At 35.6% G+C, this 26,679-nt stretch overlaps 1 protein-coding gene across 11 annotated transcripts in view; it reads right to left on the bottom strand.

The window, feature by feature from the left end:
- Nucleotides 1–26,679, bottom strand: part of DGKB (diacylglycerol kinase beta) — a 414,451-nt gene that overhangs the window by 199,797 nt on the left and 187,975 nt on the right. For all 11 annotated transcript variants that reach the window (XM_054817166.1, XM_054817163.1, XM_054817164.1 and 8 more), the window contains 4 exons: nt 22,342–22,416; nt 10,647–10,732; nt 8,861–8,950; nt 6,190–6,350 (listed from right to left, as the gene is read on the bottom strand). In XM_054817166.1, the coding sequence (XP_054673141.1) occupies nt 6,190–6,350; nt 8,861–8,950; nt 10,647–10,732; nt 22,342–22,416 (412 nt within the window). The remainder of the gene's footprint in view (nt 1–6,189; nt 6,351–8,860; nt 8,951–10,646; nt 10,733–22,341; nt 22,417–26,679) is intronic.

The following is a 26,679-nucleotide window of genomic DNA, read 5'->3' as shown; positions in this document are numbered from 1 at the left end:
GCATTCTTTGAGAAAGCTTTTATCAAAATACCCATTTTGTCTCACTTTGAGACAATCATTTGAGAAACACTAAAAACAAGCATCGTAACTTCCCTACATATTTAACATTCTTTAATAACTTCCCCATAAAAGATGCATATCCTTGACAGTCACTCCATTTTAATTGATTATTATCTAACTAAAATTGCTTGAAAACTAAGCTACTTTTCCCCAAGCTTAAAAGTATTGTTTCTTCACATCTTAGCATTATGTAAAATTTTTGACCATGCTGTTATGTGGTAAGATGATGGTGTAGATCCAAGTCCTTCTCAAGGTAACAAAGACTGTTCTGAAGGGCTTTTTTTGTGTTTCTTGGGTTTATGTGAGAGTTTCCCTTACTGTCTGTTGGTCGTTTATCTTCCACGTCCTATTGCTCAGATCTCACTCAGCACATGAGTATTTCACCATCTTCCATGCTTATCTGCTTTGTGTCTACTCAAATTGGGTACATTTTTTGTGAATTTCATGGAATACGTGCCCATCCACTGGTACATTTTGTAATTAACAATGTGTAACTATGCTTTGTTGTGATTGCATGATTGTTTGTTGAAAATGGTTTGATGCTGGCAAGATCTGACTTGTGACCAATTGTTTGCAAAAAGAGGGTTTAGTTTTGGGAGTATCTATATCCACTTTTTTCTTCCTGTTTTTGCCACTTAGAGTAACGCTGGCATCCAGTCATGAGTATAGGGGGGGTTAGTTTGCAGGTTTTTTTGGTTGGGTGAGTGGGTTTTTTGGTGGGGTTTTTTTTTAAGTTTAAGCATTCAACTGAAGAGTTATTACTCAATTTTGTGAAAATATTTCTCTATGCTAAGATAGTATGAAATATAATTGATTAGTAAAGTTGTTTGGTTTTTTTTTAATACAGGTCTGGCATACAGGCACAGAAAATAGCTAGGATGAAATGAACCAGATGTGCAGGGGTGTTAGGGTACACAAGCTTATCTGAAGTAACTGTCCACATATACATGTTGCCCCACCGTTAATGCTAAGCAGCTGAGTGCTTGAAGAAAGTAGTGTAACTTATGTTGTTTGATCCATGGGAAAAAGGCTAACCATGACAAATACTATGTGCAAGCTGACATACTTTGTCTACACACACACTCCCTCTAATAGTGTATAACCTCAGCAAGTTAGTTAAAAGATGTGATGTGACTGAAATTCCATTTTTGCAGCAACTGAAGTACTACCTGCTGCCTAGAATAGTCTGGGATAACACACCAATACTAACATTATTGAACTCTGTCTTTTATGATCACTGTGATAATATCAACCTAGTGCACGAATGTATGACTATTAAGGCAGGTCGTACAGATTATGGGGAAAAGAACTTTCTATTTTGTCCAAAATATGTTAGTAATTGTACTTGCCACTGACTGACAGTCATCGTGATGTTTCCCATCTCTATCATGTCTGCTTAGCGGTCCTCTAATATTATCAGTTATGTTTGTCCAGCTCACCAAATCTGTGACTTTCCAAGACAAGCTTCTGTTTTCAGATGGCCGTACTATATTCTTGAGGAGGGATTTGTTTTTTGTTTTGGGGGTTTTGTTTGTTTTTTAAAGCAAATATGACTTGACTGCTTTAATACACATTTTTTCTTGGATATTTAGCTTGTTTCAATGACTCCAGTATTATTGGGAAGCAGATGGATCTTCTCTCCTGGTATCTTGCCACCCTGACAGAATGATGGATGTGAGCACTTGAAAAATCTTTATCTTATTCTACATTGCTCTTAGATGTTTTCTAGCTCCTGCTTTGAAACTGACATCCAGCTTGGCTTACACTTTGTATGGTTCTTCTGTGATTTGTGCTTTCATCAGGATGAACATTGCACATACCCGTTCAGCTACTACATCTCACTTTGCTGCTTACTGTTTTCCTTGTACTTATACATAGTACAGTACATATACTTATGTACGTATCAGAGCTCCAAGACTGCTGTAGAAAAAATGCCTTATTTGGCTTGAACATACTAATCACACTTTTCACATACACATGCTACTGTAAAACATTCCTTTTCAACTTAGTGCATCATTTTCCTTCCAATGGGTAAATTGCCTTCTGATTGCTGCCTATGATTAAAAAAACCCCTAGATTTGTAGATGAGGAGAGAGCAGTGCATGTCACGCTCAACTTCAGCGAGGTTTTGAACACTGTCTACCTCAGCATTCTTGTATCTAAGTTGAGATATTATAGTCTTGACTGGTGGAAAATAGGTTAAAAAAAAAGGACTGGCTGGATGACCTGGATCAGGCTAGAAAAGAAGGCTTCAGGGAGATCTAACAGCAGCCTGCAAGTACCTATGAGGAAGTTCTAAAGATGACAAAGCCAGGCTCTTCACAGTGGCACATAATGGGAAGATGGGAGACAAAGACTGTAAGTTGAAACAAGAGAGATTCACGCTGAATATAAGGAAAAACATCTTCATCATAAGGACAATCAAGCACCAGAACAGGCTGCTCAGAGACGTTGTGCCATCTCCACCCTTGAACGTTTTTAAGACCCAACTGGATAAAGCCCCGACCAACGTCACCTGCTCTCATCGCTGACCCTGCTTAGAACAGGAGATTGGACTAATGACTTCCTGCGCTCCCTTCCAACCTGAATTAAGGTCCTGAGGCAGTAGGAGCCTCATGTCAAACACAATTTTATTGAGTTTTACTCCCCTGGCCTTTCTAAGTATACATTGAGATTGTTTGCTGTCAAATACAATTTCTGCCACTCTGTTACAAAATTCATACAGCAGGTTCTATTCATACAGGATTAGAGACTGTGCTTTATTTGGAGTGAATCTATGAGGCAATGTGCAATATGTTGTAGGTTAACATTAGTTTTCACAGTGCCTTGGTGAAACAGTAAAAATTAAGAGAGGGTGTGATTCCATTAAGTGTAAGTTTCTGCATGTAGGCAGGAAGAATCACCTATGAAAAATCCAAATGAGATATGAAGTAGTGGTTCTTCAGAATAGTATCTGAAATTAACAATGAATCACAAGTCAAATATGAATAAAGAAATTCATGCTAGCATTAAAGAAGGATAATTTTTCTTAATAAAGGTATCCTCTGCAAGACACGAATTAATTTCTCTTTTCCACTCAGTGCTGATAAGACACCAAATGCAGCATTGTGTCTAATTGAGAGCACTACGGTTCCAGAGAGATATGGACCAAAGGGAGTAGTTGGACTAAATTCTCATGTTTTACCTGAACATAGATAAAAGCAACACATATGATCAGATGTCTATAAAACATCTATTTTCTGTGAGGAAAGGTTGAAGAAATTGGAGATAGAACACAAGACTAAGGGATGAGCTGATAGACCATCTAGTAGGTAATTAGTAGTTTAACAGAGGAATGGAATAATTTGTTTTCCTTCTCCACTCTGTACAGGACAAAATGACCTGGGTTCAGACTACACCAAGACTCTTCAGGTTAGATATGACAAGAACTTCCACAGTAAGGACAACAAAGTAGTAGAGTAGGTCATCACAGGCAAATTTCCTTTTTGGGGAATTTTTAGAGAAAAAATGGATAAACATCTGTCAGGAATTAGGCAGGTGGCACTGGCACCACCTTAGGGAGAGGAATGGACAGATGACTCAATGATTTTCTATGGTTCTATGAATAACATCATTTATGATATCAATCTATTTGGTTTCTTTTAATATAACATTGTTTCTCTTAATATAACATTGTAGGTGGCACTACTACTTTTTTGGTATAGGCTTGACTCCAGTTATGTTCTTGGGTATCAGTAGCTATGGACTGGTGTGCAACATGGTGGTAGATTGTTGCTTTTCCAATACAGTACTTGCCAAAGTTTGTATTAGGCATCAAATAATGAAACCAATTTTGCTTTTATGAAATTAGGTTTACTTTAGTTGTACCAAGTTTGAGTACTTTGTCTATTTACATAGACGTTTTGCCTGCCTTTTCAAGTTATTATGAATGCTACCTAATATATGAATTACACATTTTTAGCAAGTCTAAAATCCAGTTTCTGATTTTCCCCATTTGCTTTGTCTTATTCACACCAATGAAATTGAGAAGCAGGCGTTTTATATATTTCCACATATGACAAACTTGGCAGATCCTACTCCTTCAAAAATGTGATTTTACAATTTTAGAAGCTTTTCTCAATGCAACATATTGTATTGTCCATTCCTGGCATAATTTTCTGGTGCTCACACCTCTATTATATGAAGAATCATAAGTTTTGTGTTATTAAATTCATGAATTTAAGGTTTTTAACTGAAAACTGATTCTTCTGGTTGTCCATGGAGCCTGGTGGATAGAGCCTGCTATTTTCCTGCAGTATTCTACAAGTAATTTACATTGTCCTTAATAGTATTATGATCTGGCCACTGTATAATTTCAGTTCCAACTTTTTTTCTTGAATGCAATTTGGTTTTCTTCCCTTGAAAAATGCTAGAGGATTCTTTGAAGCCTAGTACATTCACAGATGTCCCAGTATCTACTTGGCATTCAATTTCCTGTTTCTGTGCTGTGTCTTTACATTCTACATTTTAGAAACCATTTAAATTGCACTGTATTAATATATAGGTGTAAAATCTCATCCCTCCTCCCTCTCACTTATTGCTTGCTTCCTCAGTATAACACATTTCTTTCTTCATCTGTGAGCTTTAGCATCGATATTCCCTTCTGACAAAGTCACTGAATACATCCCCCTGTGCTGGCCATTTTCTGTTATCATGGTACTTTTCTCCTGTAACCAAAGATTTTCCTTTGCACTTTCTCTCCTATTTATGAACTTAATTTTGCACTGGTTTTGGTACATATACTTCACATTTTTGTACTTTTATACACTAAGTTCTGCTATTTCTGTTGTATGTAGTTGTTCTCTGCACTTGCCTTGAACATCAGAGGCTAAAATCTAAACCATACAAGCAAAAAACCTGAAAAATAATTTCTTATTGCTTAAATATCTTAACCTTGGGGAGACTTGATTGTTTTTTCAGTATTTAGTACTAGACAGTACAGGAGGCCAAGGAATGTTTTTAAGGAATAGACTGTCTCTGCATGTTGCTGATAGGCACTATATCACAATTATAGCATTGCAATTAATATGTAAAAATTTCATCAATCACTTAAAGCTGGGGCAGAACCTTGTTGACGCTGAAGCACAGCGATCAGATAAACTAAGCACACATCCTTAATTTCCTTGGATTTACAATGTTGCACGTTGTACTTCCCATTAAAACACTTTTCTGTAGCATTATGAAATACTGGATTGCCGAATTAGATAACCTGTAAAAGTGGATTTTAACTTTTATAAAAAAATAATATACAGATTCGTGTAATGTATGTGGAAGAAGTTGACTTCAGAATAGCCAGCACTAGCTATTAGAGTTGCCAAGTTTATTGTGTTAAAAAAAAGTCATCTGTGTCTGAGTTAAAAATCTTATTTATGAACAATTCAATCTGTGAAATTTGGACCTCATTACAGTCCCCCTTTTGCTTGTGTTTGAAAGCATATCCAAAGCAAAAGGCTGAAAAGTCAGACTGGACATGCCTAATTCCCCTCATATATGCAGTGTGGATAGCAGATATAAGGGGAAACCATAGAGAAGCACAAGCCGGAGATGCAGTTCCTAGGACATGAAAAGCTTCTTAAACCCCTTTCCCTCATAATTCATTCTAACTGTGAATATCCCCATAAGACAGAACCAGGAAGATACTTGTGGGGGTTTTTTATATGATTTTACTTTATTATGTAAAACTGCCTTGAAGAAAGAAAGAATGCCACAGTTCTTTTAAACAGTTCTGATTATATGAATACTAATGGAAAAGGTTACTTAGAGTTCTTATTAAGTGATTAGTTTTCCTTTATATTTTTATAGGATCTTCATAATGACAATCTAAATTTAGTGCTATGGCTGCTCATAAACCATTAGGAACAACACAAATATCTTCTTTATAGATGGGAAGGTAGAAGGTACTGAAAAATAATTCTGGTTTGAATGTGTGGAAGTAAATTTATGTAAATTGCTGTCAGTCATCTATGTATTCATTTCACTAGCAAAATAACATTATAAATGATCTGTAGCCAACAATTCTTCACTTGAAGACATGCAATGCAAATATTTATTCAAAACAGAAAATCACTTAAGGATAAGCATAAGTCTTACCACGCCAATAGAAAAGTAGTTATTGATGATGTTGTAAGGCACTGGGTCTCCTTTCTCATCTTTGTCATTGGGTATTACTTCGAACTTCCACCTGTCCAGCAAAATCTCTGAGCTGTTCTCAATGTCTTTTAAGATCTTCATCAAATTCTCACCTTCATAACCTAGCAAAACATGAAAACAGTTATTTAGTCAAGCATAATAAAGTTTAATTCTACTTTCTTTCTCTTTCTAGATGACTGGAAAAATGAAAACTATGCATATAAGACCTAAAAAGCAGGACTGTGTTTAAAGTATTTACAATTTTCCAGCACCTGTCATGAAAAGCAGTACAAATACAAAGCTGATTTCTGCACTCAGCTAAATTAATGTAAACTTAGATTAATTCTACAGATATTACTCAGCATCAGATTTATACCGAAGAAAATAATTTCATCTTCAAAACTTGCCGATCCCTTGAATTTTCCAAGCAGTTATAGGAGTTATCCAAAAAGTTAAGGTTATACTTTGCAAAATGTTCTTGCTATGAAATTAATCTTAATATTTAAATCCCTTTGATTTCAAAATTTATGGAAAAAATACAGTAAATTTGTCTGATTAAAATCTGACAAGAGATTGAAAGGTTAAAAGCTGTCTACTATTTTTTGTCACTTGTTTCAATGTGTTTTAGCATAACAAATCCAAAATTCAAAATACGTAAGTGATGACATATCAGCAGAACTAACATTTTTCCATTGTTCAACAACTTCTTTATGAGCCTCATCCTGCTCTGTAGAGAGATCTTACTTGCCGAGAAGCGCTCACACATCTTTAGGTAATTCACTAGTAGTAATAGTTCACTGCTCTGTATATTAATCTCAGTAGAAAAATTGTGTGTACTCAGGAATGTTTAAACAACATACAGTACGTGTGTGTGCTTGTATAAAAAGTGTGGGGAATTTACTAAGTGACATTATCAACTCTGATGACTATTCAGACCAAACAACTTTGTAACAGATAACTAAGATTTGTGGAGTCACTCCTCCTTCAAATTAGAAATATATTTTCATATTCAAGCAATATGTACTTCCTGGGTCATTAACAGTTTTAGCAAGCAAAGCCATTCAAAGTCTCCCTGCTCAAAACTCATTGCTGACGTATTTCTTTATGGTTGTGTAGTATATTTTTGTTAGTTACTGCCAACCACCGCATAACAGCAGCATGCATAATTTCATTTGTCTGCATCCTTGAGATCACTCACCAGCAATTTAGTTTCTGGAAGCCCTGTCTCCTCTCCCATCTATGGAAATTCCAGAAAATCTGTGTTGTGGCATTGTCTACCACCAAGCAACTGGGCAAAGAATGATGAAAGCCAGAATATTTCATACTGTCTTTTTCTACTTTAGTCCTGATGGAATCACTCGAAACAGAAGGTAAATAAATAGAAATGAATGGAAGGACAGGTCTTGACTAATATAATCGAATGTTCTCATAGCTGACCCTGCTTAGAAGACAAGATTGGACTAGACTTCCTGCGATCCCTTCCAACCTGAATTATTCTATGACTTGACTCTATGAACTGTTCAGAAAGTGAAGCTATGCTGATTTGATTGGGTTTTGGGTTGGTTTTTCTTCTTTTCTTTCCTAAGACTATGTGAATAAACAATCACCAGTCATGACAGAGAAAATAAAGGAAGCTCACAAATTATTTGATAGAACATTACAGCTAACAAAAAGGTTCTATAGCATGGAAACTACTGAGAATTTGCTAAAGACTATCTGGTAACAATGCAGACATTTGGAAAGGAAACTTGCTATGATGAGACAGAAGAAGGAAGAGATATTTACAAAGGCTGAGAAGTTCCAAATAAACAGCCAAGTTTCAAATACACAGCATCTCCACTGAAACAGCCAGCTGAGACCTGAAATAGAACTGGCTGTGAGCCCATAAACTGACATGCTTTCACCAGAGACTGAGTCTCGCCTAAGACTTTCTTCTTCGTGTCTCCTTCAAGTTATCCTGTAATGCAACTCCTGAATGGAAATAAGTTATAGGAGGAGCGGAGGGTAAGGCTCCATACATCCAGAAAAGGATGCAAAGGGTATTAAAGGTTTGATTTTACATATACTCTCCTTTCAGCATTCTTTGCCTTCTCATTTCCTGAGAAATAGCACCACAGCACTTATTGTCTGGAATCCTCTGTAGGAGAGGAGGAGTGGATCAAAGGAACTAGTCTGAGGTTGAGACACATTTTTCATTTAATATTTATGAATATTAAAAAAGATGAAACCACTCCAAACCCATTATTAGCTGTTTTCAGTAACCCCTTCAGAACAGCCCCAATTAAAATCCATTTAAGAATACTCCCTTTATAAGGTATTGATCAAAGAAATAACTGCAATACAGATGGTAAAAAGCCAACCATATAGCTATATACTACTCTCTTTGCACCTTGGAGCCTTTTCGGTGTAGCAAAAGCTACAAACAAGGTATGAAGAGCGATTACAACCTTTAATATCTATAAAATTGTTCATATAACATTTACAGACAGCTAATTCCAAAAAGAGGAAAGGTGATACAGGTTCTTTACATACATCACAAAAAAGAAATCCAAATGTTGAGAGTAGACTCTGATGCAAAAGTTATTTTTTTCCTTTTAGTTACATAATGCATTGTATGTTAATTTGTGTTTACCTCCTCCCCATCTCAGACACCTTGCTAAATCATTGCCAGTCCCAAGAGGCAGGATAGCAACTGGAGGATGCTTAATCAAGTTTGCTTTCTCTGTGAATAAAGAAGGAAAAACAAAACTAAGGAACAAAAAAATCTAATTGTATGGTACTGATACAGTAACTGTGTCAGGTTTTGTTCCATTGAAAGACAGTGATACATGTTTTGTATATGAGATTATGCTGCCCGGTCAGCAACAAGCATTTCACCAAGCCACTCCATTATGCATCCCCTTCTCCAGTCAATATTCAATTCTTAATCCTAATTTACTCGATTGTTATCACAAGGACTTTTGTAACTCATAGATGTGATAAACATTCATAAACAACAATGCTCAGGATCTTTCCAAGACTGAACATGTGCTCTGTTGCTCTCACCTCTGCCATACCCAGCTATGAATGCAAAAGAGTAATAGTTAAGAGCATGAATAATTAGAGTAATCTTGTACTTTTTCATCTGAGTAACCAAATTTGTGTTTAACTGTGTATTCACTTGGATTCGTGTCTACACATGAGCACCATTACCAAGAATTCCCCAGAACCAACATGAGGGGTTTGCCCATCTGGAATTAAACCTGCTATTCAAAATGAACGTTGATCTATCTGGTCAAGTCTCTAAGTCAATATTTTGGATTTAATAAGTAATAGTTTGAAATGTATGAACTTTTACAGTGCCTTTTGACTCTTCATCAGTATTTTTCTAACATTTCAAGCCAAAGGATCTCTGTTCAAAATCCAATGGGAAAACCCTTGCCAAGAAATACAGCCTTTCTCAAAGCTGGAAGTGGGACAGATATCCCAAAGGTATAATATCTCAAATTTATAATTTGTCAAATTCCCCATTTAAGTAGCAAGTCTAGTTTAAAAGTTATACTAGAATAGTTAAACAATTGGCTATTGTGTTCATAGAATGATGCACAAGTATCAGCAATTCTCACTAGGAGCTTATATATCCAATGGATGTGGCAGGGACGTCTCGTTATTTATCATAGAAACATAGAATGGTTTGGGTTGGAAGGGCTCTTAACGATCATCTATCTCCAACCCCCCTGCCATGGGCAAGGACACTCTCCACTAAGCCCCATCCAACCTGGCCTTGAACACTTCCAGGAAGGGGGTATCCACAATTATCAATTTATCTCTTCAATTCTTTAAGACTTAGCATTTACAACACCAGTGTACTACTGCAAATCTTTAAGAGAATTTAACATTTAATAGAATAATAATTTAAAAAAAAAGTGTAAAAGTCTCAAACTGAGGAGAAAAAAGTTTAGGTTTGATTTTTTTTTTCCTTTTTCATGTGGTTTGGTTTTTTTTTTTTCTTACTGCTTTGCTCTCAGCTAAGATTCTCTGTATATCAGATCACAGAAGAAAAGATCCAACTAGAAAGTATCTATTTCTCAAAACAGATGATTTCTTAAACTTTATATACACTACTTGTGCCAAAGGACTTTGTTCACTAAAAGAAACAACTTAGATTTGATTCAGTTTGGGGAGTAGACTTTGAACTGACATTAAAATAGATTGATTCAATTTTCTTGCTTTCTGGAAATCCAGAGGACTACAAATACTGCACTTGTCTAGGGATTTTGAATATCTTTAAAAATAATCATGTTCCAAATGAATAAATGTAAAAAATTTCAGTGAACAAGATCTTGTTTGAAATAGTTGTATCTGCACTTTGGTACATAAGAAGAGCAGTAAAATGAAAAACATGAGTAAAGCAAAACTATGTAAACACTATTGATTACCTATGCAATCCAAAATCCAGCCTACTGTTCCATCTCCACCACATGCTAGTACTCTGAACTCAGGAACATCTCGGAAAAAATTTAACCTAAAAACAGTAAATGAAGATATCTATTTAATAATCATAAATGCATTGTGCATTATGCAAATATTTTATGGCTTAAGACATTTCATTTACTAGTAAATGGCAAGTGAACACTTGAAAAATAATCACCTCTGCTCATGCATTCATTTTTTAGACAAATGCAATCCAACCTTGTATTATCTGAAAAATTTAGTATGAAATTGTTAGTTCAAGGGTTATTATGGTACACTAACACTAGAAATAGCATGGACCCAATGGGTAATCCAAATTTTTGTCTCAGTTCAAATATTGTTTGAAACTATTGTCAGAAAACATTCTCTGTTACCTACTTATAAATGGATATGTGGTCTCTCAAGACAGAAAAGTCTAAGGTGGCTAAATGTATTAGCCACAACATTTCCTTGTGAGGTGCTGGCTATAAAAGCATATGAAAACAGCACACTAATATGTAATAAGCTGAGCATTTTGTGGTTGATAAAACCAGCTTTGCACCATGGTTTAATACAAAATGCGTAAGCATCAGATCGAATATGCTCATTCCATCATCCTACAAACCGTATTTTAAAAGTGAAATATCTTTGGTAATATTTGCCTGGCTATTTCTGCTTCCATATCCATCGAGTGCTGGACAGTATTACCACCTCATCACCCACTTCATTCAATACCAATGCTCCATAATGCTGAAAAGTGAGGATATATTAAAACAATTCTAAGTTGCAATATTTTAAATTTAAAAGCATCTTTTCAGGATAGCTTTTGACACATACTGAAATTAGTCCTTACACATGAATTGTGACTAGACAAAAATATTCCAGTAATTTTGCTGAATTATTATATATATATGTGTGTGTGTGTGTGTGTGTGTATGTGCATTCATATATATTCTATTCATTTGTGTCACAGACACCTTAATGCATATTTTATATATGCCAGTGACCAGGTCTGATTTCCAGTTTGCAACCTCCTAATAAATGCACAATTAGTATATTGTACCTAGATTCTTAAATACAAATAAATATACACCATAACTTGCAAGTGTTTAATTCAACCTATTTTCCATATGAAACTTTAGCGCTGCACAGAGAATGGTGTTCCTGTCCCTAGAAAGTTTAAAAATTATTTTAGGCCTCTTAATAAATCAATAACACATGAAAAACTACAAGACTAAAAGAATGAGCATGGGAGAAGGAAATGGAAAGCACGATGGTCATAAAATGTTATTTAAGATGTAGAAGACAACAGGACAACTTCTTGTTCTATTAGTTTTAGTCCAGAATTTCAAGGTTAGCAAACCTCCACAGAATTAAGCCCATCACATTGCTGTCCCACTCCCGCTAATTTTCTCTGCTCAGAAAAGCTCTTAGTCACTTTCAAGTGTCAAGTTCAATGTCTGAAGGATGCTTACTCCTCCCGTACCAAACCCTGCTTCGCCCTTCTCACCTCACGTTCTACTTCACACATCTGCAGGACAAGTGCTATAGGATCTCTTCTGATCCAAAACGTCATGTGCCAAATCTGACCAGGTACACTTGGGGAACCTATCTTCTAATAAGCAGATGTGCTGAAATACCCTCTGCTGGAAGTCACGTCCTACCACTGTGAGAGCGGGCACTGAGATATGCCCTGGTCCACAGGTGAGCATCTCTGTCACTTCATGAGACCTGGCGAAGAGACAAATGCCTCCCATCACCAGCATTCCCACTTGGACGCAGTGTGTTGGGTCTGTAGAAAGTTAGCAGTTCTAATTATATTGCTTCCAGTAGCACTGAGGGTATTTCAGATTAATTTAAAATTAAATTATAGCCCAGAGGTCATGGCACGGTACTAACTTCTATAAACATATAAGCATTTTCTACCACATGTAACATGTCAAAAAGAAAGTCTGGAAAATACAAATAGACAAACAAACCAAAAAACCAACATCAAAAGTACAGAGTTAATGCTAGCATTAATCCAGATAGGCAGAACATAGAGCTAAACCTCCATCTCCCTTTTTATAAACAAGCATCCTCACCATATGGCTATCAAACATTCTTTTTGTTTTGACTGTATATTTAAACTTCATCAAAAAAGTATAACTTCCCAAGAAAGTGAGGGATTGAAGAATCTGACAAAACCATATTGTCAAAAAAAATCCCAATAAGATTCATTCATACTTCCCCTGGAGCATTTTATATTCATAGACAGTGAATTTTCCAAACAATTTCATAGTACAACATTAAGTTCACATCACTTTTTGTAAATTTAAATATAAAAATGATACATACATTATATAAATATATAATACATAAACCCCATAATCTATAATATACCTTATATAGTATATTTGCATATATAAATATAACAAGTATAAATATTTATAAAATCTAATTAATTTATAAAATTAAATTGTTATATAATTATATATGTAAATAAATCTCATTCATTGAATTAGAATGTGCAGTCTACATTAAGAGTTGGGAAGAGAACATGGTTTTCTGTTTATAAGGTTTCAAAAAAACGGAAGTCATTGTAAAGGCTTTGTTCACTGTCAGACTAAGGTAAAGGACCAGAATAGAAAATTTAGTCCTATTTTCTTGAACTGATTTGTACAATTGTACAAGAACTCTAGATGTATAGAATAAACATAAAATAGCATAAAAATATAAAACAGTACTTAGAAGGGGTCTCTTCCTCAAAAATTTTATTTCTACTTTTTTAAAAAAATATTATTATGATGATTACTCTTTACATAGCACAATATGACAAGTATGACATTAAGTACAAAGGACAAATATCCACTATATTAATAACCTTCACAGAAATTATGTCAATAGTCTTGACAGAAATTAAATAGGATACAAGAAACAGGTAAATCAGAAACGTTGAAACATGTATTTTAGTGGTATCGAATTAATTTGTACTATGATTCACACACAATCATTTAATACAACACATTATTTCAGTAATTTTTTTCAATGAAGAAAAATATTGCCACTAATGTATTTCTATCAGCAAAATTGACAAGATCATCTAATTCTTGCCTGATGATTGAATTCTTATATCATTAAACTGCAGCTTCCTTTTTTTTTTTTTAAGACTATCTCCCAATATTTTCCATTCTACAAATTTCCTAAGTATACACATAGTTCTTAGCCCATGCTCAATATTTAACATAGTAAATGGGCGCAGTCCTCAGACTGAGCTGGAAAACCTATCAATTGATACCTTCATCTCAATAGCTCCCTTGTAAACCCATCTGTTTTAGTCTTGCCTAATCCAGTTTCCTATCTGCTGGAAGTAAAACAAATAAATTTAAACCACTGAAGGTGTTTGATACCAGCCTATTTTTATTTTATTTTGCCAGACACAAGGATCACGCACATAGGCAATTATTGAATTTCTGCTGGTAAATTAGTAATTTGCACCTGAAAGATAGCAACTGTTTCAGCTACCTATACTACCCTAATTCAGTTTTTCATAATTATCTCATCAAATCCATATGAATATAGAGAAACTATCTATTAATAAAGTACCAGTACTAGAGGACTTAACTATTTGCTGTTGAATCATGCATTTAATTGATTTATGCACAGATAAGAGACACACACACACACCCCCCACCCTTATTCTTACACAATTGTTTTAGGAAATCCTGTCCCACTCACAGTAAACCTATTTTAAAACATAAGTTGCAATGCTTTCCATTTAGATACCTGCACATGACTTTCTCATACCCAGAAGCAGTGCGCTCTGCAGAGACTCGAGGTGCTCAGCCATACAAGGTGGCATAACAGCAGCGCTGTGTGAAATTGTTCGGCCAGTCTTCTTCACTCACAGTGGAAGCAAAAATTAAAACTGTCAATAGCCCAAGCAAAGAATAATCCACTGATACTAGTATCTCAGGACAGATATCAGCTAAATGTAAAGAAAACTGCAAATTATCAGTGGATATAAAAATACTATTTAACTTGGTAAGGTTTTCCACTGCAGAGAAGATCAAAGCGCAAAAAAAAGGAAACAGAACTTAGTATCTGCCTATATCAGAGAAATTTTCTCTTAAATACTCTAAATGAGGTTGGAGCTACTTCAGCTCTTATGGCTTAAACCCATGTTTTTACTGAGCTGCTTTTACAATTACCCCTGAGTAATTTGGATTCAGATTGTGGAAAAGGAGAATAATTTAGAAATAGACGATCAGTAAAATTTGTAAATACTTTTGTCTCATCGCTTCTCAGCCAATATTACTATACAGAGTACATGAACTTTGCCAGTTACGATACTTGCATCTAATCACAATCAGCTGAGAGACAGAGAGAGGACTTCAGAAGTTCTGCACTGTTAATACAGTTTCTTTGTAAATCATAAAGTTATTTGTTATGACTTCTATTTCAAAACTTCTATACTCACAGTAGTAAAGCAAGCTGGCCTTAAAGGTATTGAGACAATAATATTGAACCAATGAATATGTAAAATCATTAAATTCAACAAATATTTATTTTTCATAAAGTGTGGTATAAATCAAATACAGTAAAATCATCAAAATTTTCTTGAATGGCATCCGTAACTTATCAGGTTGATAATTACAAGTGAACCAGTATGACATTCGCATATTGGAATAGAACTTAAGCTGTGTGTGAATGAAAGATAAATGCTCACCCTAAATATCACCATCTCAAAGCAAATCAGAGCCTGCTAAACCTTCATTATCAGATTTATGTTAACAAAGGATCAATCTGATAGATATCTCACACTTCTAGGTGAACCCTCTAACTTAGAAACTTGTGAATTCACAATGCTGGGTTTAATCTAGTAATTTCACTAATTTAGATGTTCAACTCACCACTGATTTTTCTTAAACTAACTGCCCAGAGGAAAGTATCAAGTTGAAAGACAAAAGCAATTGCATTGTTGCAATGTTTACTCCTTTATTGTAATGACCATATCATTGCCATTTTACCAAACAAAGCAAACACAGCCCCTGACAAATGGTTATTTACTTGAGTATATGAATGAAAACTAAACAGAGTTTTCCCTCTTCTAGACTGCCAAGCTGAGCTGGCAATGTAACTGGACAACATACACACTTTAACCTCATTACAACTCTCAGTTACAGTTTTCTGTATACTGTAATGACACTATTCATATGACAGTAAATCACTCTAATAAAACCAGTTTCAATAAATCCAGTTTATCATTGCATGGGGCAATACATTCCTGTCCTTTAATGTGCAAAAGTTAACTGGTAGATGCCTATATTGCAGCTGAAAATATTGTTTTCAATTCATACTTCCTAAATACAAAAGTGGCTGCCAATTTCAAATCACAGGCTTGCTATAAACCACGATGGCACATTTAGAAAAACAAGTTCCCAGTCCTTCAGTGTGTGACCACATGGAATATTGAGGGACTCCATAAATATAGGGGACATTTCATGGTCAGGTACCCAACACTGGAAACATTGGCCCATCACAGAATCATAGAACAGATGGGCCTTTGAGGGTTGGAAGGTACCTTTAAAGATAATCTGGTCCAACTCCCCTGCCATGGAGAGGAACATTTTTCACTAAATGAGGTTACTCAAAGCCCTGTCCAACCAAAACTTAGATTATCCTTAACTGTTGCTTAAGAGTTATACCAACCTATTTCTACATTATAGCATTATAGTCAGTAGATGGACCCAAATAATTCTGATACGGATATTGAACAATAATGATAGTGTCAAACCTATGATCCCTGCAAGAATCATCGAATCATATAATCTTAGAATAGAATCATAAAATGGTTTGAGTTGGAAGGGACCTTAAAGATCATCTAGTTCCAACCCCCCTGCCATGGGCAGGGACACCCTCCGCTAGACCAGGTTGCCCAAAGCTGCATCCAACCTGGCCTTGAACACTTCCAGGGATGGGGCATCCACAGCTTCTCTGGGCAACCTGTTCCAGTGCCTCACCACCCTCACAGTGAAGATTTTTTTCCTAACATTTAATGTAAATCTACCTTCCTTCAGCTTAAGGCCATTACCTTTTGTCCTATCACTACATGCCCTTGTAAACAGCCCCTTTATTTTGCTTTTTCTGCATAATACAAGATGGATAGCAGTCTTGCAGATTTGGGAGAGATGCCCGTCAGAAGAAGAAATACAGAACCATTTGTGGAAAAAGTGAATCAATATATGATGGGTAGTGGGTGGAGGAAAGATGCTGGATGTCATACTGTCCTGCTTTCAGCTGGGATAGAGTTAATTTTCTTCCTAGTAGCTTGTACAGTGCTGCGTTTTGGATTTAGTCTGAGAATAATGTTGATAACACATGTTTTAGTTGCTGCTAAGCAGTGCTTACACTACATCAAGGACTTTTCAGCTTCTTATACCCTGCACAAGGGTGCACGAGAAGCGGGGAGGGGTATGGCCAGGACAGCTGACCTAAACTGGCCAAAGCGATATTCCATACCATATGATGTCATGCTCAGCATACAGTCCTGGGGGGAGTTGGCCAGGGGTTGGATCACTGCTCGGGGACCAGCTGTCCATCGGTCAGCAGGTGGTGAGCAGTTGTTTTTCATTTGTATCACTCATTTTTCTTGAGTTTTATTTCTCTTTTTGCTATTTTCCTTTTCATTACAATTAATTATTATTATTAAACTGATCTTATCTCAACTCATGAGTTTTCTCACTTTTAGCCTTCTGATTCTCTCCCCCATGCCACCGGGGGGGTGGGGAGTGAGCAAGCGGTGTGTGGGGCTTACATGCCGGCTGGGGTTAAACCATGACACATACGGTCAGAAGTAACGTAACTGTGATAGTCAAAAGCTTATTTTGGGGTGACCGACAAAAGATAACCAGTTCAAGAACGCAAGGACAGAAAAGCAAACTAATAAGCAGGCTAAAGGATGTGGCAGAGGCTTTTAAAAAAGATTTCAAACAAGGGCTGTAACGGTGTGGCAAACTCACTACTGAACAATTACAGTGGTTAAGAGAAAGGTGAATAAATCCGGTTCACATCTTTGGAAGTCTAGACTGAGATAGAAGTGGCAATTGATAATATTTACAATATTTAAAGATTGTGCTACGTATGCAGCAACCACCACAGACGTCGTACAAGTAAAAATATTGTTAAACAGCTGTTTAAAACATATCTCTAAACCGAAGGTTTAAGTTTCACACGTGAAGACTTACTGAGTTCTATGTACTACTGATTTATGGTACAACTGCAACTTTAATCATTAGAATACAACCAACACACTATGACTTGCTTTTCCATTCTTTGGCAAAAATGTATTTCTTCCCAAGTAATATGGACCACGTTCAAGGTTTTGTTCAGGAGAAAATAACTATGCAGTTATTATCTTCTAAACATATTCTTGGTGTCTATGTCTTCCCAGAATACTCTGTATATTCCAAATGTCCAACAGCAAAGAAATGCTCTAGCAATCAATTCCAATAATCAGGAAAAACTGTGTAATTTTCAAAATAGGCCTATTGCTTTGTGAAGTTATAAAGGCCCAGGTGCTGTAGATTCCCAACTAAATTACAGAGTAAGTTGAAGGGATTCAGTTTGGCTGTCTTGGGCATCTTTTAAAGTGGACAGAATTTAAGATTTAAAAAGGCCTGTTGAGGTAAACTTGCGGATAGAATTTAAAAAATATGTGCTCTCCAAATTAAATGCTTAAGGGACTTACAAAGAAATACAACTTTTGTGGATATAATTTCTATTATAGAGTATAAAAATAACATAAATTAGACATGTTAAATAATAGACTTAAGGGAACAGGAGCCTTTTTAGAGGGACAAAGCCTTTGTGAAATGGTGACCTCTCTACAGAGTCATGGGGGTCTGTGGCTCGACTGCTATTCATCCAGCTATTATTTACCTCTCTGTGAGGTGAACAATAACTGAATTTCAGATTCTTCAAGATCATTAAATCCACAATAACAGTTGTTGTCAGAAGTAGAAGACTCCTAAGGAGATATAACAACCAAACAGGGAAACTCTTTTCAAGGCTAAAAACACAGGTGCTAGGCACAAATTACACAATGCATCAGCCTGGCAATTTTCATGTCACTTTGTTAACTGTGGCAGTCTATAACTGCGGAGTACCTTTTATGCCTGTGTTCAGCTGCAGAGTTTACAGGGTTCCTCCAGCTCACCCGTATCTCTCTATTCCCAAATAAAGACTGTCTAAACCACTAATTATTATACCAGTGTTTAAAGTGTACTGTTGCCCTTTGGCTGAGAGCTCCCTGATTTTCAACCCTCACAGCAGGTCAGTTTCCGCTGTTGGAAAGGAATCAACGTCAGAGAGTTGGCTGCCGTGCAATTTATTTGCATCATGTACATATTTCTATATACATTACGTACATGCGTCTTGACATAAACAGCTTTGAAAACCTTAGCTTAGGCATGCTAAGAGGCTACAAGAAATGTCTTTGTTGCTGTCCAACTACCATCCCATCTATTATGAAAGTAGGTGACACATCCATTTGAGTAACTGCGCATTCAGATAGCAATACTAAAATTCATTGTCAACTTCTTCAAAATATTTTTCTGTTGACCTAATACACGCCAGCATGTTTATAGAAAAAATGTACAATAACTGATATTATGAAAGGTGTTTGGGGGTTTTTTTGTGTGTAGTTTTTTGTTGGGTTTGTTTGTGGGTTTTGTTGTTTTTAAGGGACAGGATTGAAAGGGAAAATGGAAGGAATTATTTCCAGATTTCAAGGAAATTAAAACATGGGACTTCACTAGTGGCCCTTCTTTCTCTAAACAAAGATTATTTTATCTCTGTTACAGCTCAGTTCTGCTAAGAAGCCCTTTATTTCAACATATTTCCGCGCAAGAACATGGTTCTCCAAAGACCTAGTGATTGAGCTGTTGACTTTTTCAAAAAAAATAAAGCTGTTTCACAGTGCCCCCAAGATTTAGGATTTTACTGGTCTCCTAGTCATCTTGTCTTTTTCTCTGTTACCTAGACAGGAGATACTTAGATTTTTAACACAAATGAACTGGAAATATTAATTCATGGTAACCACAGACATTTGGAACTCAAGTTAGAAAACTTGCAAATGTTATCTTCTTGATTGATGACAGAAGCCCGTCAGAAAAGTACGACCATAAATAAAAAACAAACATTAACTTGTGGGGTAAAGCAGACAGTTTAGCTCTATCAAAACCATGCAAATTCTACCCTAATATAATAAACATTCTATAGGTTGACTAAACATGTCTGAAATTAGTATTCAAAAGAAAAAAAAATCTCAAAATAGACTCAATTAAAATATATTACAATAATCATAAATGCTTTAAAATAAATACACATTATATTTATCCCTTTCCACTCAACAGTAATTGGCGCAAAGAATACACTTTTGTTTTTCTCTGTGCTGTACAATCCCCCACTCTGTTCCATTTCAATCTAAATGACACATATGACAATATTAAATAAATGTAACATTTTGATTGACAATCCAGTATAACTGGCATTATAGAGATGGATGAGTGAGTGGATGGATGGGTAGCTTTTATTAGGCAATCCAGCCCTCGTGGAAAGGGAAACAAGGCCTGGTAAGTGAAATACAGAGTTCATTCAACTGCTTGCTTAAGGGACAAATTATGTGCAGCCTACATAGTACTGCCAGCGGCAAGAAGTGATGGCAGGAGATAAACTGGAAATTTAGGATTATTCACTTCTGTGGAATGAATAAAAAATACACCAAAACAAGGTTAATAAAATTCACTGTCGTTTTCAAAATTAATTAGAAATTTCTTCAAAGTGACTCTGAAGTAAAACCATTTTGATTCCTAAAAGGAAGAGAAATCGAAAATACTTCCTAAAAAAACACTGTCCTGGTTCAAAAGACTAAAGTTTAAATCGCTTCAGTGCACAGTTTCAGTTTGAACTTAACACTGCCCTCTTGTGCTTCTGCCTTAAAATACATTTTCCTTTACAACACAAGGTACATGAAAACCAGAAGTCAGTTACAGACAGAAATGCAGTCAGTAAGTGGGGTTTGATCTTTTTAGTTTGATTTTTTTTTTTAAAAAGGTTAAATGAAATAAAATGAATTTGAACAAAAATATTTCAGTTGTTTTAAAAGTTGCCATCTCAATCTCTAGTATGGTGTTCCTATTATACTGTACGAAAAAAAAAAATTGGTTACTAGTTTTGTCTCAGTTAAAATTTCTTATAAATTCCTGAAATAAGTTTCTGCATTTTTTCTAGTCTACTTACTCTTTGGACTAAGATTACTTAAATTTTCCATATGTGTCAAGACTAGCATAACAAAACACAAACAACAAATGCCATTTGAGAAATAAAACAGCCGTAGCATTCAGGCACAGGATAAAATGACTGGCATGAAAGAAAACATGCATGTCATTATTTCCATTTTATGAGCAGGTTTTGCACCATTCTCCAGGTTGCACATTAGCCACACTGTAGTGAAAGATATCCTGAGAATCTTAATTTCAAAGAGGATTAGGCCTGATCTGCTTTTCACTTTCATCAATGCTATACACATCCCAAGTCTAACACAATAAATGAATGGACAGCTAATGCAGAATGGTTTCAAGAGAGACTAGTTTCCTGTAATTTTGGCCTTAAAACCAGCAGTACCGGCAGAAACTGTCAGAGTATACTCTTTCCAGTAATATATCTGAGACAACTGAAATATATCTTCACAAAGCACAAACCATGTACATTTCCACCTTCATTGTCTTTTCCTCCAACTTAAAAGAAAAAAAACCCAAAACCTAAACAAATAAAAACTCCCAAGATTTAAAAAAAAATAAATTTAAACAACAGCGTACACTTCATGTCAGTGAACACATATCTTCTAATAACCTTCTGCAACTCTTCTCACTGATGTAAAATTTCATGTATCAGTGAGATAACTAAATAATATCCAATACATACAAAATGATACACAGACCAGATGTTCAGTGCTGGTCTGTCTGTTAAAGTACCCACTACTCAAAAAGGAGCAGCAATTTCAGGTGGCAAAAGTTGGTATTTGATACACTGCAATTCTCCTGTCTTCACAAGAATGCAAAATAGGACGAATCACGGAAGGTGCATGGTAGGTGAGTGACCGCAACACTACCTGGTTCAGGTAACACTTCAGTCCCCGTAAAAATCCTCTCCAGTATAATCTAGCCTGTCTTGTCATTTTCTGCCCACTACATCCCTAAGATTATGGAACTGATAAGCGATGTGCAGCCACTGTAATTTGAAACATCTGACATGCATAAGACTATATATATGTGTACACTATACATATAATTACACAGACACAGATGTGTTTAGGTAAAAGAAATGTATGTCCTGCAGGTCAGTCTTTGAGGCTGCTTGGTTTTTGTAACTAAAGTAACCCCCACATGAACTCAGGTTGCTGATATAGCAGTAAAAGCTGCAAATAGAATGAAATTTATCACAATGTTCTTATCAGTGAAACATCTGATACATAGTTTCATTTGTACATGTAAACAAATAACATCTGTAAATTTCTGCAGCCATTCAGAGGTCTGCTGTGTTGATACATTCAAAACATGCTATATGTGCCTCAGTCTGTTCATTTGATTATGGAGCATTTTATTAAATGAGTTCCTGGTAATAATATTAACTGTGACTTACCCTGGCATCGGTCCATTTCCAGAAAGACTATAAACTTGACGAGGATTTAAAAGGTACTGAAATTTTCTATAAATTCTGAAGAGGTAAAAGAGACAAGGACAAAATATTTACTTACATGTTTGGATTTTTTTTTTTTAAAGCTACTAGTGAAAGAATTAAAGAAGTTAACACATACTATAATTATTTGAATTGCAGGATCTCATTTATGCAAAAAAAATCACATATTTGAACACAGCAATTATAGTTCATACATACAGTGGATTGTGGGCATAAAATTGAGACAGAAATGCTACAAAGCTACCTACAATTCAAACTGTATATAGACGGGGAAAAAAAAAGTTGGGTAAGGAGGTATAGTGAGACAAGAAAAGGTGAATAAAAAAAGCATTTGGAAGAGCATGTTGGTTCCTATTAAAGTAATTCCATAGTAAAGGAGAGATTTATTCCTGAAATTTATTGCTAACACAAAATTACAAGTATAATTAATTGCAAAAGCAAATTTGCTTTGCCACCTACCAAAAGCATTCCCATAGGTTGAACATTCTGAGAAAGCAAATCTATTGTCAACTACATCTCCTTTGGATTATTTTTGAATGGGAAGAAAATGAAAAAGATTCAAACCCATTGTTTTACTTAAATTACACGTATTTTTAAATTATCTGATTAATAGGAAACCATTTATTCATACAGCAAGAAAAGCATTGTCCTGCCACATAAGGGATCCCATTTGCTGTCCCACCCCCAGCAAATATTTCTTTAAATGGCAGAATATTGCAAAAACTGTAACTTTATCAACTGGAGGTTACTTCTCCTAAAAGTATGACAAACATTTTGTTTCTTCATTAAAAATATTAGAAATGTAATTTCCTACATTGACTACAACGTGGTAGCCGCTTCACTTCTTACGTAGAAACAAAAAAGTACATGAAGGAGTTGGAGCTCAGAATAATTAAATACATCCTCGGGACCTATGACAATAGTTTAAATTACAAACCCCTATTTCTTGCTTTTAATTTTAATGTTTATGTCCTTAAGTTAATTAATATTTTAATGTTTTTAAGAAAGCATTCCTTTTTCCACTGAAATTCCTCTTCCTTTCTTTTTAATGCCTTAAATAAAATAGAAGCATAATAAGAGCTGAATTTTAGGTTAAAATGTCCACGTTTTCAAATTCAGCAAAATAAAACTGTCTAGACACAATCTATGTGCACATTGATGATTTTTTTTCTTTCCTTAACAGTAATGCATAATTTATCAGGCTAGGTGGAAGACAAAGGTGTAAGAATACTGAATACAAACAAATTTATAATTATCTCTAAAATTGCCAAATTGGAACATTTTCTTAACTTCTCAATTATTTAGTGATATCAGCTTCTTCATAAAGCATTGTATTCAAACATAGTCACACAATCTATTCCTGATGCCGTTCCTGACAGAAAAAGTCAACGTGAAATGACTGGTTCCACTTTGTAAGCATGCACACATCACTGTCAATGGTTGTGACGACGACTAAATCAGACATTCGACAGTGGATTTACAACACAGTGTATTTCCATTTCATTTGCAGCATCTCACCAATGTAAAAGGATCCTATTTTTAATTTTTCTAATTAGTATGTGTAAATTGCTTCTCACTGACATATAGAATTTAACCTGGTTAAAGGTGCAGCTAATTTAATTTGTGTAGCTGACCATAAGGTCATGCATTGTTACAAAAGCCCCAAAGGCTTAATGGTTATTTGCCTAAAAGTTTGGCGCTACAAAACATATTAGCCATTACCTACACTCGCAATACTGTTGTCAGGTATCAGTGAAACGCTATAAAAGCCTTCATAATAAAGAGGGAGGTAAGTATCTCTAGCCAAAGCCCAGAAGTCCACCTGCAATAATGAAGAGAGTACATTGAATCCTACTTGATTCACTGCATGTCATTCATAGGTACTAGTCAAACATCGATGCCAGATGATCATTCCATAATGACTCACTGCAAATGACACATCATGCTTTAAGTTATTATAGCATATTTATGTACACCAGTCTGTGTAAAATCCATAACTTGACGGTTCATTTCCATTCACACATTCTCCAAAAAAGAGGAAGAAACTGTCTGTAACTGCTTGCCTTCACACTAAACTGTAACTAGACCGAACAGTGCGACACATGCAAGACAAGAAAATGGACAATAATTTAGTCTTCCAGTTTTATACCTACATAACCAAACAGCCTATTGACACTGATGTCTCTGAACATCTTGCTTCTGCACGTAAGGAAGGAATTGGACATGGTTTCCTTGTGACTGGAGATTTGTGCAGACAAAGTCACGAGGCAGTGTAGTGGGTAATGCCCCAAAAGACAACTTTTTGTGATAGAGTACAATTTCATGAACAAAGTCAGTGCATGAAATTTCCTCTTGTCCTCACCACCTCCAGCTGCTTCCTACCACACAACACAGTTTATCTACAAACAGTTGTGCTTCTGTAACTGTTGGCAAGGTTATTCTGTGATCTGGAAAACTAAACAGATTCAATTCAAAATACAAATCCTCGGAAAAGTTTCTCCATTGTCATTTTTTCCCTTCACTGGAATCATGTCTGTGATCTCATATGAACCTCAAAATAGCTGCACTAGCATAACTGAGGAGGCAGAAAATTACAGCAGGTGTAGCCAAGAGGGCTGGGATCACCTTTAAACAGCCCTGCTGCTGAAGAAAATATTCTCGAGTGCACCTTGGGCCGAGTTACACTGAGCTATCTTCTGAAGTTGTAAGAACATTACTTTAGGGAGATAAAAGACAGACAGAAACCCATTGGCAATTCAAAATTGGAAGTAAAGTTGACCACACTGGGGAAGAAGTTGGCCATAGCAGTGCCTTGTGCCAATTGAGGGATGCATCTACAGTCATCTGGGGGATGACACCTCAAGATGTGGTCGGTATAGGCTTAATCTAACCCTAATGGCAGAGAAAAAAGAAGCCAAGGACTCCCCTCCAAAAGTAAAAGAATGTTAGTGATCTTCTCTCCTAGACATACATTTGAAACTGCTTCTACATTTTGTCTCAATGCTAAATTAAAGCCAGATTAATCAGAGGGTAGAAGGGAAGAGCTACTCTGAACCAAAGTTACTTGAAAACAACAAAGGTCAAATATATCATCGACCTGTACTGCACAAACACTGAACGTGGAGTCAGCAGGAAACGTCAGTGTACGGAAGCTGATCTCCAGTGCATCCAACCGCACATTTGTCAAGGAAACAATTGTTTAAATTCACCTGCTGGTCAGAAAAATAAATTGGAAAATGGGGAAGTGGAAAACAAAGTAATGAGTATGGCAAAACAACAGCATGATTTAGAAGTACTCTTATGTGAGGAGCATTACCCTTAACAATAACAGTCTTTAGAATCACTACATGCTTGTTGTATATTCTTCCTGTTGAAAGAAACTGTTTTGTCAATGATGTACTAAATATATACATTCTATTCACAGATTATTGAAAGCTGTTGTCTTGATTAGTCAGATCTTTAACGCCAACATACAGGATTGTTAGCTCTAGGATGAAATGGATGTACTGCAATTTTTTTTCTGATTAAATTAACCACAACTGTCCATTTTATGCACGATCACTGAAAACATGTTACAGTGTGACATAACCTGAGGAAGATACCTGACTGGCTTTGCTGAACTCCTATCCAGTCTCATGCTTAATTAAAATCTATTTTTGGTGTACGAAAGGCTTAAAGTCATCAACTTTAATTCTAATTTGCTATTTTCTTCTTAATAAACATTGAATTATATTTTTGTTCTCTTTTATTATAAGCATATGTATTATCCATTGGACTAAATCATTTAAGTCCAAATGACTTTAAATGCATTTATGTTTCAGGTGATGGGCAGTAAGTATTAATCTCTCCATTGAGAAGAAAGTATAACTGGGTTATTTTCATAGTTCTTTAATTTGTGATTCTATCTGAAGAACACGATATTTATCACTACACATTTTGCAAAACTCTGGCTTTCTAACAGAATTGAAGTTTTAAAACGTATTGATAAGGTAATTAGATAGGGTTGTAGAGAAAGTATTTTTGTGTTCTGAATGCACTTTTTCTACATATCCATTTGTTTCCCACCACATCTCTGTTCCAGCATTCAAAAGCCAAAACTAAAGCACCTAACTTTTTTTTACGTTAAAGTGATCCTCAGTTCATTTCCTTTGCATTTGAGAGATTTGAAAAAAAAACTTGCAAAATGCAAAAGGGATGACAGAGTATTATTGAGGGAGTGTGTTTATTCAACTGGTTGTCAGATGGATGCATACACTCTCTCCAAGTCTAAGGGCAATGAAA

The sequence above is a fragment of the Grus americana genome, chromosome 2 (assembly GCF_028858705.1).
Source record: "Grus americana isolate bGruAme1 chromosome 2, bGruAme1.mat, whole genome shotgun sequence".
NCBI classification, from domain to species: Eukaryota; Metazoa; Chordata; class Aves; order Gruiformes; family Gruidae; genus Grus; species Grus americana.
The sequence above is the reverse complement of the archived record's forward strand: the minus strand, read 5'-3'. Positions and strand labels throughout refer to the sequence as shown.